This window comes from Podarcis bocagei, assembly GCF_964188305.1.
Source record: "Podarcis bocagei genome assembly, chromosome: W".
Classification (NCBI taxonomy): Eukaryota; Metazoa; Chordata; class Lepidosauria; order Squamata; family Lacertidae; genus Podarcis; species Podarcis bocagei.
The window spans coordinates 19168219-19186971 of NC_138131.1; the positions used below are offsets into that span (position 1 = coordinate 19168219).

At 44.5% G+C, this 18753-nt stretch overlaps 1 protein-coding gene across 1 annotated transcript in view; it reads right to left on the reverse strand.

Moving 5' to 3' along the window:
* Window positions 1-2236: 2236 nt before the first annotated feature.
* LOC308578052 (putative helicase senataxin) overlaps window positions 2237-18753 on the reverse strand; it is a gene marked incomplete at both ends in the record, with an annotated part of 128469 nt that continues 111952 nt past the window's right edge. The window contains one exon of the mRNA XM_081178337.1: window positions 2237-2336. Coding sequence (XP_081034463.1) covers window positions 2237-2336 — 100 coding nt within the window. The remainder of the gene's footprint in view (window positions 2337-18753) is intronic.

Below are 18753 nucleotides of genomic sequence, written 5' to 3' on the forward strand. Positions count from 1 at the left end.
TAAACACCCTTGGCCCAGTATACCTGAAGGAGCGTCTCCACCCCCATCATCCAGCATGAACACAGAGAACCAGTACCGAGGGCCTTCTGGCGGTTCCCACTGCGAGAAGTGAAGTGACAGGGAACCAGACAGAGAGCCTTCTCAGTAGTGGCGCCCTGTGGAACGCCCTCCCATCAGATGTCAAGGAGATGAGTAACTATAGTAGATATCTGAAGGCAGCCCTGTATAGGGAAGCTTTTTAAGGCTTAATGTTTTACTACGTCTTTATATATGCTGGAAGCTGCATATGGAAGGCAGGGTACAAATAAATTATATTATTATTATTATTATTATTATTATTGGAATGCCATTTGTTGTCCAGCCTTCTCGATATTCTCACACATCTTACAAGGACCAGCACATGCAGGGTGTTACTAACCTGACCTACCTTGCTGAGGATTCGGTAAAGGAGCCCAAGGATAGTCTTAGATTTCCCAGTCCCAGGTGGCCCATGGATCAAGCAAACTTTGGGCAATGAAGGCAGCTTCATCACGAAGGTGTAAGCAGTTTCAATAGCTGTCCTTTGATCTTCATTAAGCTCCTTCATGTACGAAGACTGTGGGGCAAAGGAGAGGACAAAGGTGCATCTCTCACCAGAACGGACCGTTCCGAGATTTCTGTGACCTAGTTCACACTAATACAATGCCAAACCATGGCTTAGTGTGAGCATGTGGGTTCGCAGAACAGGAGACTGTGATGGCTTTGCTTACAGTATTCTACTGCTGTGAGCTAGGTCTTGGTTTGGGCTACAGCAAGTTTTCCAAACTTAAGCCTGTGGTTTGCCTCACTTAAAGTTTGAACCACATGTCCAAGTCCAGAAGACACATGCAAGCCAAACCATGGTTTAGCTCACAGTAGCAGGACCTCAAGGCGAATCAAACTAGCCACCATCTCCTCTTTGAGCACCTGCAAGTTTGCACTAAGCCATGGTTTGGTTTAGCATTTTGTGCAAACTGACCCTGCGTTATCTGTCCTCACTTCAGAGGTACAAAAGCCCCAAGGATTTGGAAGTCTCTCTTCAATGGACCTCTCATTTTGCAGAAAATTGCCACAGGAATGTTATCACAATGTCATTCTCTCCTAAGGCCCAAGTTCAACTTTCAGGAAGAAGAGTGGGGTATAAATTGAATAAATAAATGAAGAGGAAGGAGGAGACTGTGGAAGACTGCTGCTGATGTTCATCAGCTTTGTGCCAACCAGATGTTTTGGACTACCAGTCCCATCAGCCCTGGCCAGCACGGCCAATGGTTGGAGGTGATGGGAGTTGTAGCCCCAAACACCTGGGGAGTGTCAGGCTGGGGGAAGGTTGGCTTAAGACAGGTAATGTGCGCTCAAGCTTAATTTTGGCTATGGAAAGACAGGTGGGACTCAGTGAATTTCCCAAGCAGCTAAATTTCACATCCATGTGAGATACAGCCAAACAGGAGACAAAAAAGGTGTAGATGGAATTATGCACTGGGTAGTGGCAGGGGGACCTTTTCAGTCCAAGGGCCACATTCCTTCCAGAACAACATTCTGAGGGCCACGTGGCAGGGACAAAAGTGAGCAACGCAAACATGGTGGGTTTTACCTTTCTTCACATTCAAGACACCACTCTCCTCCCAAATTCAGGCAAGCAAGAGGCTTGATCAGAGCTCAAGGACACATCCCAACCAGGCAGATAACACCACCACCACTCAAGGAGGGTGCAAAGCAAGGCCAGTGAAGGGCAAGGCCTGGGTGTCTCTAATTCATTCTCGCATTGCTGGATCATGTGATCCTTATTTACATTCCACACTGCTGGAAGTGTGGGAACATAAACTCAGACAAGAGAACTTCCGTTCTCTGTGTTTTTATTTTTCTGCTCTTTGTTCTCTGCTTTGGGACAGAAGACGTGTGTGAGAGACACTGCTCACACCAGTCATGTTTTGTTGTTTTGATTTGCTGTAAATTAATAAATTTCGTGATGTCACACGCCTACACAGCCTCGCTTCTTGCAGAACTCTGCTAAGCATGCATACAGCTCCACTGGATGTATGTCGCAGTTCTCCTGCGTACAGAGGAATGTACGCACACTGGGGACAGTGTGTGTGGCCTAGGCAGACTTGCAAGTGCCAGTCAGAGAGGCCTGGAGGGACTTCTGGTGGAGCGCGATCCTGCCGCAAGCAAGGATTTTTCCGAGAGGAGAATCCTGTGCTATTTCGGGCGAAAAGGGGTGCTACAGGGCGCAGTAGCCCCCAAATTTAATCTCGGGGGGGGTCACCCGGAGTGACAGGTTCCCAGCGAAGCCAGGAGCAGCCCGCCCGGCCATCAGGTAACTCCAAAAGGAGCGAAGAGAACGGCGGAGCGGGGCTGCGGGCTACGGGAAGCCATTTTCTACACCCGAATAGCGAAGCCCTGAGCTTGCAAGAGAAGCGCTCCATTCTCAAATAGAAGAAATTCGGACCTAATTGGATTATAATTTCATGGTAACAAATCAAGTAAAGATTTGAAATAGAAAGAGAAAAAATTGGAGTTCAGCTGTCATCTGGAATCAGGATAGACGTAACGCGGCGCGCAGAGCTGGAAAGGGAAAGTGAGTTGCTACTGGCGGTTACTGTTTTCTTTCTCTCCTAGAACTTTATTTAAAAGTAACTCTTTAAGAAGCTACAAAGTTTTAAGACTGCTAAAGTTAGAAAGGGAGAGCAGAAAGTTAAGATTGAAGAAGTTTGTGGTCTTTGATGCAACGGAGGGAAACAGAAGGCTGAAGTGCTTTGTTACTTTCACTTTTAAAAGAACAAAGAACACTGAAACGGAAAAGGAGCTTCCGACTCCATTATTAAAACTCTATTGGAACGACGGTTAGGTGGAAACAGCGGGTAAAGGTCTTTTTAGACTTTATTATGGGAATCCTTAATGCTAAATAGGATTATAGCTGCCTCTGTCACTTAAGCATATTAATTACAATTGGGAAACCCCTTTTTTTTTCTTTCCTTTTTTATGAATTGGGAACTTTTAAGTCTAAAACTGCATATATTAAAGGAACTGTCTGTTACCCTAGTGGAAGGAACGAGCTACTACAATTTGTTTTTCTCTGATTTTTTTTCCTGGCGAAGGAATATAATACTGAGGGATATAATACTGAGAAGTGACTTGTGCCTTTTTAGTCGAGTGAAGGGTTCTGCGTTTGTTTTTATTGTTTTTTTCTTCATCTTTTTGGGAATTTTGCCTCTGAGATTTTGTCACTTGGATATAATTTTGGACCTTTGTCATTTGGATATAATTTTTTTGGAACGTGATTAATTGGATATAATCTTGGAAAGGGTTTTTTATGGGAAGATTTCTGGGAAGCCTTGTGGGAAGATTTTTGGAAATTTTTGGAAATTCCTTTTCCTTTGGGCGAGGTATTGGATTTATCTGGGAAGCAATTTTTTTCTGAGGAATAGCCTAATTGGTGGCAAGAAGATTTAGTTTGTTTTGTTCCGGTTTCTACTCTGATCTTATACTCTTCATCATCCTCATCACCCCCAAACTACAGTTGAACTATATGATATAATTAGAAATTGGAAAATTGACAAAGTGTAAAAGTGTAAAAATTGGTTCAATCAATATTTGAAGATTGTTTGAATAATAAGGAATAATTAATAAAGATGTCACACCAGCAAAAGAAAGGGGCAGATGGGGGGACACCAGTAGAGAGGAAGGGGTCCAAACAAGAAACAGAGTTTAAAGCAGAAATTTTGAGAATGTTTGCCGAAATAAAACAAAGTGAAAAGAATTTAGAATCAAAACTAGAATCAGTAGATAATAAGATTGGGAAAATGGATAAAAAAAATTGATGAGACAGTTAATGAACTTAAAGGACAATTAAAAGAGGTATCTAAGAGAACTCAATCGCTGGAGGAAGGATTTAAGAGGACGAAACAAGAAATGAAGGAAGTGAAGCGAGAGGAAGAGAGGATTAGAGTGGAGATGTTGGAATTAAATAAATCACAAGAAGAAATTAAAGATTTGATTGCTATGAATGAATTGCGACAGAGGGAAGTTAATCTGAGGTTGAGAGCTATTCCGGAAATACAGAATGAAAATATTAAAGACAGACTGATATTGGAATTAGCCCAATGGATGGAATTACCAATAGAAGAGAAGAAGAAGAAGAGTTTGGATTTGATATCCCGCCTTTCACTCCCTTTAAGGAGTCTCAAAGCGGCTAACATTCTCCTTTCCCTTCCTCCCCCACAACAAACACTCTGTGAGGTGAGTGGGGCTGAGAGACTTCAAAGAAGTGTGACTAGCCCAAGGTCACCCAGCAGCTGCATGTGAAGGAGCGGAGACGCGAACCCGGTTCCCCAGATTACGAGACTACCGCTCTTAACCACTACACCACACTGGCAAGAGGTAGCTAAAACAGTACAAAATGCATTTAGAATGAGAGTAAGAACATCAAAAACAAGAAAATTCCCAGGAGACTGTCTAATCACCTTGAAGGACAGGGAAATGAGAAATTTGATATTACAGAAGAACAGAGAGAAAATATTGTATATAGATGGAAGTTATATAATCATCTTTAAAGATATACCAATAAGATTATTGAAACGAAGAGACCCATATAAACCACTGGTGCAGGTCCTTAAGAAAAACAACATTGAATTCAGGTGGGAATTTCTGGAGGGAATTTCATTTTTCTACAAAACCAAAAAGCGCAGATTGACGAGTCCAGAAGAAACAGGGAAGTTTCTGAGAAGGTATAAGGAACTAAAAGTAGAAGATGGAGAAATTGGAGAAGTCAAAGGAGCAGAAAAAGGAGCAGGTGCCCAGGATGAATTAGAATCGGGGGAAGAAGAAGAAGAAGAGAATGGGGAAAATTTAGGAGAAGAAAAAGAAGAGGAAGAAGGAGAGTCAGATAAACTATAAAAGCGTAAAAAGCAAACTAAATTTATTTAATTGGAAATCACCATGGCACTAAAATTATGGAATTGGAATATTAATGGAATGAATGAGGGGGGGGGAACGGAATAAAATTGAACAATTTTTTAAAAAGAACAATCGGGACATTATATGTTTACAAGAGACACACGTCGCAAGGAAACATAGGAAAATTTTGATTAACAAAAGATTAGGAAACAAATTTGTATCTTCAGATAAAGAGAAAAAAGAGGGGTAGTTCTATATATCAAAAGTAAAACTGAATCACAACAAATCTTCAAAGATAAAGAAGGAAGGATGATTGCAGTACGGATCAAATGGCAGGGCGAAAATTTGATAATTGTCGGGATCTATGCACCTAATGGAAACAAGACAGATTTTTATAAATCTTTAGAAGAAAAACTATTTGAATATATGGACCAGAAAATCATAGTAATGGGAGACATGAATGGAGTGGTCTCATTGGAAATGGACAGACTAAGAGATGGATCAAACAAAGAAGGAAAATTACCTAAGACTTTTTTCGCAATGGTAAAGAATTATAATTTGATCGATATTTGGAGACTCAGATATCCATTGGAAAAACAATTCAGTTCTTTCTGAACCGAATCAGTCAATGTCAAGAATAGATCAAATATGGGTGTCGAACGATTTGACTCCAAGAATTCTTCAAATTGAGATCCAACCAAGAATAATTTCAGACCATAATCCAATAAAAATGGAATTGAAAGGATTCGAGGAAAGAACCTTTAGATGGAGAATCAATGATTACCTCTTCGACGATCAAAAAATCATTGAAAAAGCACAAAAGAAACTAACTGAGTATTTTGTGGACAACAGCAATAAAGGAACGAAGATGAGTGTAGTATGGGATGCAAGCAAGGCAGTGATGAGAGGTTTCTTTATCCAACAGAATTCTTTGAAGAACAAGAATAGAGAAAAAGGGGGGAAAAGAAATCCTAAAGCAGATTATGGACAATGAACAAAAATTAATTAAAAATAACCAAATTAAAAAACCAAATAATTTAAAAATAAAACAAGAGATTAAGACTTTACAAACACAATTTGCAATGATCATAAATAAAGAAATAGAACTGAATATTAAAAGGTTAAGACAAAAAAACTTTGAATTTGCGAACAAATCTGGTAAATGGCTTGTGTGGCAAACCAAAAAGAGAAAAGAGCAAAATACGATTAATAAAATTATTGTAAACGGAGAAGAGGTTGACAATCCGAAAGGAATTAGAAAAGGATTTTTGGACTTTTATAGAAAACTATATAAAAACAGAGAAAGAAATAATAATAATTCAAAAAGGGGAAAAGAGAGGACCCAAATAATTACCGCCCAGTCAGTCTGACATCAATACCAGGGAAGATTCTGGAGCAGATCATTAAGCAAACAGTCTGTGAGCACCTAGAAAGGAATGCTGTGATCACCAATAGTCAGCATGGATTTCTGAAAAATAAGTCATGTCAGACTAACCTGATCTCGTTTTTTGACAGAATTACAAGCCTGGTAGATGAAGGGAACGCAGTGGATATAGCCTACCTTGATTTCAGCAAGGCATTTGACAAGGTGCCCCATGATATTCTTGTAAAGAAGCTGGTAAAATGCGGTCTTGACTCTGCTACCACTCAGTGGATTTGTAACTGGCTGACTGACCGAACCCAAAGGGTGCTCATCAATGGTTCCTCTTCATCCTGGAGAAGAGTGACTAGTGGGGTGCCACAGGGTTCTGTCTTGGGCCCGGTCTTATTCAACATTTTTATCAACGACTTGGATGATGGACTCAAGGGCATCCTGATCAAATTTGCAGATGACACCAAACTGGGAGGGGTGGCTAACACCCCAGAGGACAGGATCACACTTCAAAACGACCTTGACAGATTAGAGAACTGGGCCAAAACAAACCAGATGAATTTTAACAGGGAGAAATGTAAAGTATTGCACTTGGGCAAAAAAAATGAGAGGCACAAATACAAGATGTGTGACACCTGGCTTGAGAGCAGTACATGTGAAAAGGATCTAGGAGTCTTGGTTGACCACAAACTTGACATGAGCCAACAGTGTGACGCGGCAGCTAAAAAAGCCAATGCAATTCTGGGCTGCATCAATAGGAGTATAACATCTAGATCAAGGGAAGTAATAGTGCCACTGTATTCTGCTCTGGTCAGACCTCACCTGGAGTACTGTGTCCAGTTCTGGGCACCACAGTTCAAGAAGGACACTGACAAACTGGAACGTGTCCAGAGGAGGGCAGCCAAAATGGTCAAAGGCCTGGAAACGATGCCTTATGAGGAACGGCTAAGGGAGCTGGGCATGTTTAGCCTGGAGAAGAGGAGGTTAAGGGGTGATATGATAGCCATGTTCAAATATATAAAAGGATGTCACATAGAGGAGGGAGAAAGGTTGTTTTCTGCTGCTCCAGAGAAGAGAGAGAGTTTGGATTTGATATCCCGCCTTTCACTCCCCTTCAGGAGTCTCAAAGCGGCTAACATTCTCCTTTCCCTTCCTCCCCCATAACAAACACTCTGTGAGGTGAGTGGGGCTGAGAGACTTCACAGAAGTGTGACTGGCCCAAGGTCACCCAGCAGCTGCATGTGGAGGAGCGGAGACTCGAACCCGGTTTCCCAGATTACGTGACTACCGCTCTTAACCACTACACCACACTGGCTCAGAGAAGCGGACACGGAGCAATGGATCCAAACTACAAGAAAGAAGATTCCACCTAAACATTAGGAAGAACTTCCTGACAGTAAGAGCTGTTCAACAGTGGAATTTGCTGCCAAGGAGTGTGGTGGAGTCTCCTTCTTTGGAGGTCTTTAAGCAGAGGCTTGACAACCATATGTCAGGAGTGTTCTGATGGTGTTTCCTGCTTGGCAGGGGGTTGGACTCGATGGCTCTTGTGGTCTCTTCCAACTCTATGATTCTATGATTCTATGAGGAAAATAGAACGATTTTTGAAAGAAAAAAGGTGCAGAAGATCCTGGCAGAAAAGAAAGACCAACTGAATGCCCCAATAGGAAACGAGGAGATAAAAGAGGCCATAAAGGAACTGGAAAGGGGGAAAGCCCCTGGACCAGATGGATTTACATCAGGCTACTATAAAGAACTGAGAGATGCTTTAATGACACCATTGAAAGAAGTCATGAACAATATTTTAAAAGAAAGAGACATCCCTGAAACGTGGAAAGAAGCATTTATTACACTTATCCCTAAACAGGACTCAGATTTAACACAAGTTAAAAATTACAGGCCTATTTCACTGCTTAATACAGACTATAAGATATTTGCATGGATTTTAGCGAACAGATTGAAAAAGATATTGCAAGAAATTATTCACAAAGATCAAGCGGGTTTCCTTCCAGGCAGGCAGATGGAATATAATATAAGAAATGTAATTAATATTTTGGAGTATCTGACTGCCAGGAATGAGAAACAAGCTATATTAATGTTTGTAGATGCAGAAAAGGCCTTTGACAATATTGCTTGGGATTTTATGTTGAAGAACTTGGAATATATGGATGTGGGGGTAGAGTTTTTTAATGGGATAAAGGCAATTTATACAGAGCAGAAAGCAAAATTAATTGTTAATAATGTGAATACAGAAGATATCAAAATAACAAAAGGAACTAGACAGGGATGTCCACTCTCACCACTGCTATTTATAAAGGTCCTAGAGGTTTTTTTGAGGTCGATGAGACAAAATGAATTAATAAAAGGGGTAACAAGTTGGTCAGAATGAATACAAATACAAAGATCTAGTAATTACGATTGAAGAACCATTGTTGTTGTTTAGTCGTTTAGTCGTGTCCGACTCTTCGTGACCCCATGGACCAGAGCACGCCAGGCACTTCTGTCCTCCACTGCCTCCCGCAGTTTGATCAAACTCATGCTGGTAGCTTCAAGAACACCATCCAACCATCTCATTCTCTGTCGTCCCCTTCTCCTTGTGCCCTCCATCTTTCCCAACATCAGGGTCTTTTCCAGGGAGTCTTCTCTTCTCATGAGGTGGCCAAAGTATTGGAGCCTCAGCTTCACGATCTGTCCTTCCAGTGAGCGCTCAGGGCTGATTTCCTTCAGAATGGAGAGGTTTGATCTTCTTGCAGTCCATGGGACTCTCAAGAGTCTCCTCCAGCACCATAATTCAAAAGCATCAATTCTTCGGCGATCAGCCTTCTTTATGGTCCAGCTCTCACTTCCATACATCACTACTGGGAAAACCATGGCTTTTACTATACGGACCTTTGTTGGCAAGGTGATGTCTCTGCTTTTTAAGATGTTGTCTAGGTTTGTCATTGCTTTTCTCCCAAGAAGCAGGCGTCTTTTAATTTCGTGGCTGCTGTCACCCTAGCTGCCTTTAAAAATGCTGTAATATTGTTCCTCCCATCTCAGCCTCTCTCTGAGGTCATGCCAAAGGTAATTCCATTGCCATCGGCACCTTCATTTGCCTGGGTCGACTGTAAATGCCATGTCACCTACTTATTTAGTGGGCAATGCTCCATAAAGGGCTCAGACTACAGTGCAAAAATTGACTATTCCAAATTATGGCAGAAGGAAGCAGTGAAGAAGCTGTTACATTGCCATTATTAGCAGTCTGTCCTGTTGCTCAGAATGCACAGGGACAGAGAGCCCATGAATCATTGCCCTTTGCAGTTTTTAACAAATTGAAGCGAAGTGTGGCAGAAAATGGCTTGGATGGCATTCTTGATGGGCTAAGAGCAGCCAGTACTTTAATTCCAAACCTTGAAGCCTCTGAAGTTTCAATGAAACAATTGGCTTATGAAAATGCTGATTGCAAGACTGCTCTTAAAGTGATGTACCAGAAGTCAGAAACAGAGATTGCTCAAATGAGTAAGCCTTGCCAGAATATTGACACCGAGACTCACAAATCTGCCCTCCGAGCAGCAGCTTTGTCTCCTTCAGCTCATCCTGCTAAAGACAGGCAATGCCACGACCGGTGGCCTTCCAGCCTGAGTCTAAATGGGAGAACAAAGACTGTTGTGCCAGCTGATTGTCAGTCTTTTACTGAAGCTAAATTAGAAGCAATAGCTGGCTCTTCTAACACACTTGCTTTTAACACACAGTCTCCTGTGACAAATCTGCGCCATGCCGCTAAGGGCAGTGCCGGTTTGAATCTACTGACAGCAGAACTTGCTACTTTTCAGTTCCAGTTCCCTATGGTGGTTTATAAAATTAAGACATAGCATACAGGTCTGATTCCACCTCAGACAGTGAGACTCATTCTTCATCGCTTATTTGCAGACTTTTTTCTCCTTTCCTCCCTGAACTTAAAATTCCTAATGAATTTACTTTACAGGAGTTGCAGAGTTTTGGGGTCACTTCATACGCGTGATTTTCCTTAAATACAATGTTTTCACCTACAGGACTCCTTTTCCCCCCAAACACTGCTGACAGAATAGTGATTTTAGAGTGGCTACACTCTAAATTGCCTAACACTGGATTTGATATTGCTGCTTGTTATTTGCTTTTTTCTAAACAGGAACACGAATCCTTAATGAGTTCTTCTCTTCCCTATCAGTTTGCATTTCCTGATTATATTTGGGATAGTTTATTTTAACCCTCCTAAAAGATTCATGCCTGGTTTTGATTCAAACAGGTTCCTATTCAACACCTTTAGAGCGTTTTAACGTATAAGGACTCTGAAAATAACTGGCATTTTTTTTGCAGCTAATCAGAAAACTGACAGAGACCAGCCTACACGTCCACTGCATTTTGTGATTTTGTGTGAAGTGGGATATCTTTTTATCACATTTGGCTAATTCCGATCTTTCTCCGATGCTAGATTTTAATCTACTCTCTTTGTTCTTGACACTGAAATATCTCTTGACAAATAGAACTATGCCTTTCTATGCTGCTCATGTTTACTCTCACGTTTGCTCCCATACAGGATGCAAAGATGCACTTTCAGAAGGTAATCAACATGCTGATTCTGCTCTGAAATCTCTCTGACCATTATTTTCTAATGCAATTGACAGCCATACATTTTTTCACCAGGGAGCTAAGCAGCTGCATAAAACATTTTTTTCCATTCCTCTGACACGAGCTAAGGATATTGTTGGTGGATGTCCTTCATGCGCTTTAACTCCTGTTAACTCCTGTTCACTCTGACACCTTATGAGGAGAGAAAATGCCCTTGCAGTTCTGGACACATAGAAACAATTGACCATGTTTTCCTCCACTGCCAGTATTACACAAACATACGTGTTAGTTTTATTCTGCCAATCATACACAAATTCCCAGGACACACAAGGCAGTTCAATATCTCCTTACTGCTCCTTACATACCTGAGAGGATGGTATGTGCCCCACAGGTCTAAAACAAAGGGCTTGATTTACATGTTTTATGTGTTTTTATCTACTGTTTTTTATCTGCTTCTATGTTGGTCTGTGATCCATGAAGGGGTGTTAAGATGCTACACTCAATATGCCAGCAAGTTTGGAAAACTCAGCAGTGGCCAGAGGATTGGAGAAGATCAGTCTACATCTGAATCCCAAAGAAGGGCAGTGCCAAAGAATGCTCCAACTACCGCACAATTGCACTCATTTCACACGCTAGCAAGGTTATGCTTAAAATTCTACAAGGCAGGCTTAAGCAGTATGTGGACCGAGAACTCCCAGAAGTGCAAGCTGGATTTCGAAGGGGCAGAGGAACCAGAGACCAAATTGCAAACATGTGCTGGATTATGGAGAAAGCTAGAGAGTTCCAGAAAGACATCTACTTCTGCTTCATTGACTATGCAAAAGCCTTTGACTGTGTTGACCACAGCAAACTATGGCAAGTTCTTAAAGAAATGGGAGTGCCTGATCACCTCATCTGTCTCCTGAGAAATCTCTATGTGGGACAAGAAGTTACAGTTAGAACTGGATATGGAACAACTGATTGGTTCAAAATTGGGAAAGGAGTACGACAAGGCTGTATATTGTCTCCCTGCTTATTTAACTTATATGCAGAATTCATCATGTGAAAGGCTGGACTGGATGAATCCCTAGCCGGAATTAAGATTGCTGGAAGAAATATCAACAACCTCAGATATGCAGATGACACAACCTTGATGGCAGAAAGTGAGGAGGAATTAAAGAACCTTTTAATGAGGGTGAAAGAAGAGAGCGCAAAACATGGTTTGAAACTCAACATCAAAAAAACGAAGATCATGGCCACTGGTCCCATCACCTCCTGGCAAATAGAAGGGGAAGAAATGGAGGCAGTGAGAGATTTTACTTTCTTGGGCTCCATGATCACTGCAGATGGTGACAGCAGACATGAAATTAAAAGATGCCTGCTTCTGGGGAGAAAAGCAATGACAAACCTAGACAGCATCTTAAAAAGCAGAGACATCACCTTGCCAACAAAGGTCCGTATAGTTAAAGCTATGGTTTTCCCAGTAGTGATGTATGGAAGTGAGAGCTGGACCATAAAGAAGGCTGATCGCCAAAGAATTGATGCTTTTAAATTCTGGTGCTGGAGGAGACTCTTGAGAGTCCCATGGACTGCAAGAAGATGAAACCTATCCATTCTTCAGGAAATCAGCCCCGAGTGCTCACTTGAAGGACAGATCCTGAAGCTGAGGCTCCAATACTTTGGCCACCTCATGAGAAGAGAAGACTCTTGGACTTTGTTAGTCAGCCGCGGTCCCCGCTAATTGATTTGCGATCCCAATTAGCGATTTATGGCCGCCCGGCACACTTCCTCTTGCGCAGCTCTCAGTCACGCCTCAGCAGAGTTTCACACAGCGGTGTAAAACTGTCAAGTATCTTGGCTCAGCTTCCAGACAAACACACACAGTACCGGTTTGTCTATTTACAGTTGTTTATTCCAACAAATCTCCGGAAAAACCAGGACTGCTTGCAGCCATTATAGGACTGCTCCTTTCCCCTCACAGCATAGAGTGAGAATGGCAAACTCCTCCCAATCTCCTCCCAGCTTCGAAAACTGACGTCAGAATGGTGTGGCATCATGGGAACAACTTAACCTGTTAAGTTCCAACCCCAACACCCCCCTTTGCCGCACATTCTGACAAGACCCTTTTGAGTTCAACACCTTCCCCTTTGCCTTGTGCCCCTTCCCGGCATCTTTCCCAGGCACCTGGAAAAGACCCTGATGTTGGGAAAGATGGAGGGCACAAGGAGAAGGGGACAACAGAGGACGAGATGGTTGGACAGTGTTCTCGAAGCTACTAACATGAGTTTGACCAAACTATGGGAGGCAGCGGAAGACAGGAGTGCCTGGCGTGCTCTGGTCCATGGGGTCACGAAGAGTCGGACACGACTAAACGACAAAACAACAACAACAATGTTGGTCTACTGCAGTGATTTCAAACAATGTGCTGTGACACCCTGGGGTGCCTTGGATGATGGTCAGGGGTGCAGAGAGCAACATGGGCCTCTATCCCTCTTTCCTTCACTCCCTCGCATCTCTGCCTCCCATAGGCTTGCAGAGCTGTTTGTTGCAGCAGCCCTGGCTACAAGCTCCCCAGGCAAATGGTGCCTCTGGAGCTAGCCGGGGGGGGGGGGTACTTCCCAGGCCTCTGTGGGGCAGTGTGAGAAGGCATCTCTCTTTGGGGCAGGGGGGCAGCTCAAAGACCGGGGTGGCGGCAGCAGCTGCCTGGAGAACTCCCAAGGAGATGGGAAAGGAGGCTGAGGGAACACTCCACAAGGAAGGGTGTTTGAAAAAGGGTGAGAGGCTGCCGGCTGGGGTCCTGAGGACTTCTGGTCTTGGGAAGGAGGCGTGAGCAGGCACGCTGAGAAGCTCCGCAGCGTGAATGCAAGGAGAAGTATAAATTAAAGGTGATTAAAACCTATTTAAGGATTTATGGACTGGAGGAAGGTTTTGGAGGGAACTTAAGAACAATTATATCTGAGCTTATCAGCATTTTAGCAGCTGGGCAATATCAAACGTCAAAAAGACGCGGAGGGCTTGCTGAGGGCTAGAAGAGCATGTCAAAAAAATAATACAGTCTCAAAACAAATGAAGCGAGACGCATCAGCTCTAACTCCCCCAAAAGCCACAGAAAGAACGAAAAGCTTTGACAAAAGAGCAACGGAAATGCAGAAAGGCCAAATATTGTCAGAGTCACATGAGATGATTCACTTATTACGGTCTATTAAAGAAGACATTGGGGAGCTTAAGACAGAAATGTCAGCGATTAAACAGGATACATCACAAATGAGAATAGATCTACAAGTTTTAACATCTCATATGAACACACTTGAACAGCGTGTTAATGTCTTGGAGAAAATATCATTTGCAACACAAAGCCTGATGGACAAATGCTTACTCCAGTTGGAATCTGAGATCGAAGGAAAAACCTTAAAATTTTAGGTCTTAAAACCTTCCTCCTGAAGGAATTCAGGTAATTGAATATATAGAGAGCTGTTTAATGGAAATGCTGGAGCTACAGCTGGATTTAAAGGTGGAGATAAATGGTATTAAAAGTTTTCCACTGAAAACCAAGAAAGCAAGAGGGGAAGCATATATAACAATAATTCAATTTGAGTGCACAAGGGTGCGAGATTATATCCTTAAAACTTTCTGGGAAAAGTCGAATGCTAAACCCCTTGAATGGAGGGGAAATATAATTTCTATTTTCCCGGACTATGCTCCAATGGTGGCAGAAAAGAGACGATTATTTGCTTCTGCTCACAAGCTAGCAAGGGAATTAAAAATACAACACTTTACAATATACCCAGCTACTTTCTGCTTAAAGATAAATGATGAACTGTGCCGTTTTCAAAACCATGATAATGCGATATTCTACCTCCAAGCAATAAATTGTGGATAAAGAGCCATGGTGAAGGGTAGGGGGGCTTTTCCTTTTTCTCCTACTCTAATTGAAAATGGTGTGGGGTAATGCCCTCTATTTTGAAGCTCTTCTTTGACCTGACCTTTCTGCTTGAAGAACCTCCAACTCATGTTGACTCACCATCTGAACAAAGTATCTTTGGCATAGAGCCATGAAACTCTAGATATATTAGTAATTTAATAATGGTGGAATTCTATATACCCTCGGGTTAATAGTCAACTGGTTTTATACCACTATTAAAGTCGAAATGCCGTGGAAATATTGATTTGTCATTCAATAAGTCTCAAACCATGTAATTATATGTTGCTTACTTATGTATATACCGTATTTTTCGCTCCATAGGGTGCACCGGATCATAGGTCGCACCTAGTTTTGGGAGGATGAAAACAAGAAAAAATTATTCTGAATCCCAGAAGCCAGAACAGCAAGAGGGATCTGGCTTCTGGGATACCGTGTGGCTGTAAAACAATTTCTCAGCTGGTTCCTAACGCAGTGTCCCAAAGCTCCCTCTAGGGAGATTTAAGTTTCTTTTTTACTCCTTTCAGTACAAAACCAAAAGTCCCATACGTTAAATTGTAACAGTCCTTCCTTCTTTTAAAGCATAAACTTGTAACAAATGTAGACAGTAAAGACAAAGTCCTCTTTTTGTATCTTGACAGCTAACTTGACAGCTGTCAAATTGTTCAATTGCTCATCAACAGGCACTCACGGACCGCTCCCGGGTCCAGGGGGAAGGGCGGTACATCAATTTTCGAATTTAGTTCTTCTCCTGCAGGTTCCCTAGCTTCCAAATAAGATTTCTTATATCTCAATCAGTAGAATTAAAATCTTTAACATAAAATAAGACTCTCCACGACCTTAGTTTGAAGTTCTTTGCTTTAGATTGTTTACAGAAAGGGGAGGCAGACTTCCTGGTTGGACCTTCCCCGATCAGTGCCGAATTTATTAATATTTTAAAAATCCAATTTCCGTACTACTCACGGGTTATTATTTCAAAGTCCAAATTGTCCCAGGAGAAAGGCAGCGCTCTCCGGCAACAGCTATGCGGCTTCGCTCCACGGAAGTAGCGGTTGACTCTCAGCACTGCGCCGCTTCCCCCTCTCCACTTCGGAGCCCGTTTGTGGGTTCCTTAGCGAGTTGGGGGGCGCTAAAGGTGCCCACCAAGTCCCATGGTCACAGGCTTCGTCCGCCTGTGATTTAAAAAAGGGTCCCCGCTTCGTCGTAGCGGAAAAGACCCGATTCCGGTGGAGCTATTCCCTCCAGTTCAGAGGGAGTCCGCCATTGCCGGTGGCGCCACCCCGGAAGGCCCTGTTTCTTTGTTCTGTTATTCTGGCTTCGTTTTTGTACGGAACAGAGATGTACTTTTTACCAGACACTGGATGATGATTTATACTGCTGTAAATAAACGCTTCTAGATTAGAGAAGCTGACTGGACTTTTGATTTATGCACGCTAAAGGCAAGCACAGAGGGCAGAAGGCTAAAAGGCTAAATACGCTGTGTTTACTCTGCTGTGCTCAGAGGTCCGGGGAAAGCAGATATGAACCACGGAAGCCTGCAGGACCTTTACCCTGAGCAATATTTCACACTAAGTAGTTTTCTTTTTCCTTTTTTATCGTTAGTACTGTTACTATTATTATAAATTGTTGGTCATTTGTATATATTTGTGCCTACCTGTCAGAGCTGCCCAAGGTCCTAGCTCACAAAGGACCAACGCCAGTTCGTTGTTATGTACAAAAGTCTTTATTGAAGTTCAGTTTCTCTTTTACAGACGCAGCGCGCAGCTCTACGTCTGAAACTCTAGACCGCCGAAGCTCCGTCTGAGTCTCCACCCCCCAGACACCAGTTTAAGACCCTAGCCTTGCTCCACCTCTTCCTTTGCTCTTTCCTCCTCTGGGTCCGCCTGTCAGCTGGGGTCTCGCCCTTCCTAGACTCATCTGACGCTGAACCCCCTGAGTCTTCCCCCTGCCTCCGGCGGGCTTTAGGACCTGGTTCCCCATCCGGGTTTTCTGCTGTCCCGCGCGCCTGTACATTTGAACTTGGCGCGCGCGCGCCCAGCCGGCAACCTTCCTCCTGACCGTTACACTGCTCCTGTCACTGCTTCCCCCTTCGGGGAGGCTAGCTGGACCTGACCTCCCCTCCGTTCCCCCACTCTCCGACAGAGGCGTGGTCAGTCCCGACTCATATTCTCTCCCTGCTGGAGGAGACGCTGCCCCTGACACCTGGGACTCTTCCCCCCCCCACTATGCTCTGGTGGGGAAGCTGGTCCTGATCTCCAGCTGCTGCTTTGGGAGTCCCCGCTGGCCCCTTGTTTCTGGTGTGTCTCCCCTGGGACCCCCCTTGCCCTGCCCATCGGCGCCTCCTTCTGGGAATCTTCTGATTCGCTGGAGAAGCTCATGGAATCTCTCGGGTCACTGTCGTACTCCACTACGCTGCCCTCAGATCCTTCCCCTTCGCTCTCCATCTCCTCTCTCCCATGTACCTCTGCTCCTGAGCCCCTGACATCCATCCCCCCCTCGAAGACCCCCTTCCCCCTCCCCCTCTTCTGGGGCGGGTTCCGGGTGCTCCAGTGCTGTGGGGGTGAGTGCGGGATACAGTTCCTTCCCCCTGGTGTGCCGCCGACCAGTTGGATCCGGCCAGCCCGTAATGGGCTCGTCGACGTCGATCTCCTCTGCTTCCATCTCTCTGCATTCGTGTTCGAACCCAAGGTCCTCCCCCAACACGTCCATGTCCGTCTCTCCCCGTTACCTCGGGTGATGCTGCGTGCCAGGGCCCCCTTAGCAGTTCCCTGCTCCACCCCACCTCCGGTTGAGTGTCCCACCAATAAGAGCGGTCCGTGGAAGACCCCGAGAGTGATCCCTCTGGGGAGCTTGTGTCTGGCGCCGTTTCCTCAGCGGATGAGAACCCCTGGAACGTGCTGGTTGAAAGTGTGGGTGTGAAAAGCCAGTCGTCGAAATAATCTGCCGGCATAGGTCTGTGCGGGAAGAGTGCATGGAACTCATCTTTGAGGTAGTGCTCCTCCAAGGCATAGTCCGGCACCCACCTGTTGGCGCTGGCCGGGGTACCTTCCCTGGTGAGGAGATATTCAACTCCCTCTTCCCCCATCTCGATTCTAAAATCTCCGTGACCTTGTTGAGTGGCGCCGCCCTCGGTGACCCCTCCCCCGTTGTCGACTTTCTAAGTGGGCGAGGTGCGTTCCCTGGCGCCTGAAACCTGTGGGGTTCCTTGTAGGGTGTGAGGACTGACCTATGAAATACCGGGTGCATTCTGGAGCCCTCCGGGAGTGTCAACCGGAAGGCCACTGGGTTGATTTGTGCCTCGACTTGGTAAGGCCCTAGCTGCTTGTGTTTGAGCTTCTTCTTAGCTAACGTTCTGGCCGGCACTGCCTGGGCCGCTAACCAGACCCAGTCCCCCACCTGGATGTCTTCCCTGACTCTCCTATGCCTGTCTGCCTGCACTTTGTAGGTGTGTTTTGCTAGTTCCAAGGTCCTTCGGAGTTGCTCGTGGACCTCCTGTAACTCTGCTGCCAAGTGCTCTGCTCCCCGTGGCTCCCCCTCCCACTTCGTCTCTAACCCCGGGAAGGTTCTGGGATGCCGCCCATTGTTGGCGAAGAACGGTGTCACCCCTGTAGACCCGTGCTTCGTGTTGTTGTAGGCAAACTTGGCCAACGGTAGGTAGTCCACCCAGGTCGAGGGCTGTTGATTCGCGTAGCATCGCAGGTACTGCTGCATGATGGCGTTGACCCTCTCCGCTTGTCCGTTGGTCTGCGGGTGTCGTGCCGACGCTAAGTTGATCTTGACGTTCAGGATGCCCAGCAGCTTCTGCCAGAAGCTCGAGACGAATTGGCGACCCCGGTCGGACAGGATGGACCGTGGTAAGCCGTGCACTTTGAACACGCGGTCTATGAACAGCTTGGCAGTCTGTTCCGCTGTGGCCACCTTCGCGCAAGGAATGAAGTGCGCCATCTTGGTGAACAGGTCTACGACCACGATTACCGCTGTTTTGCCT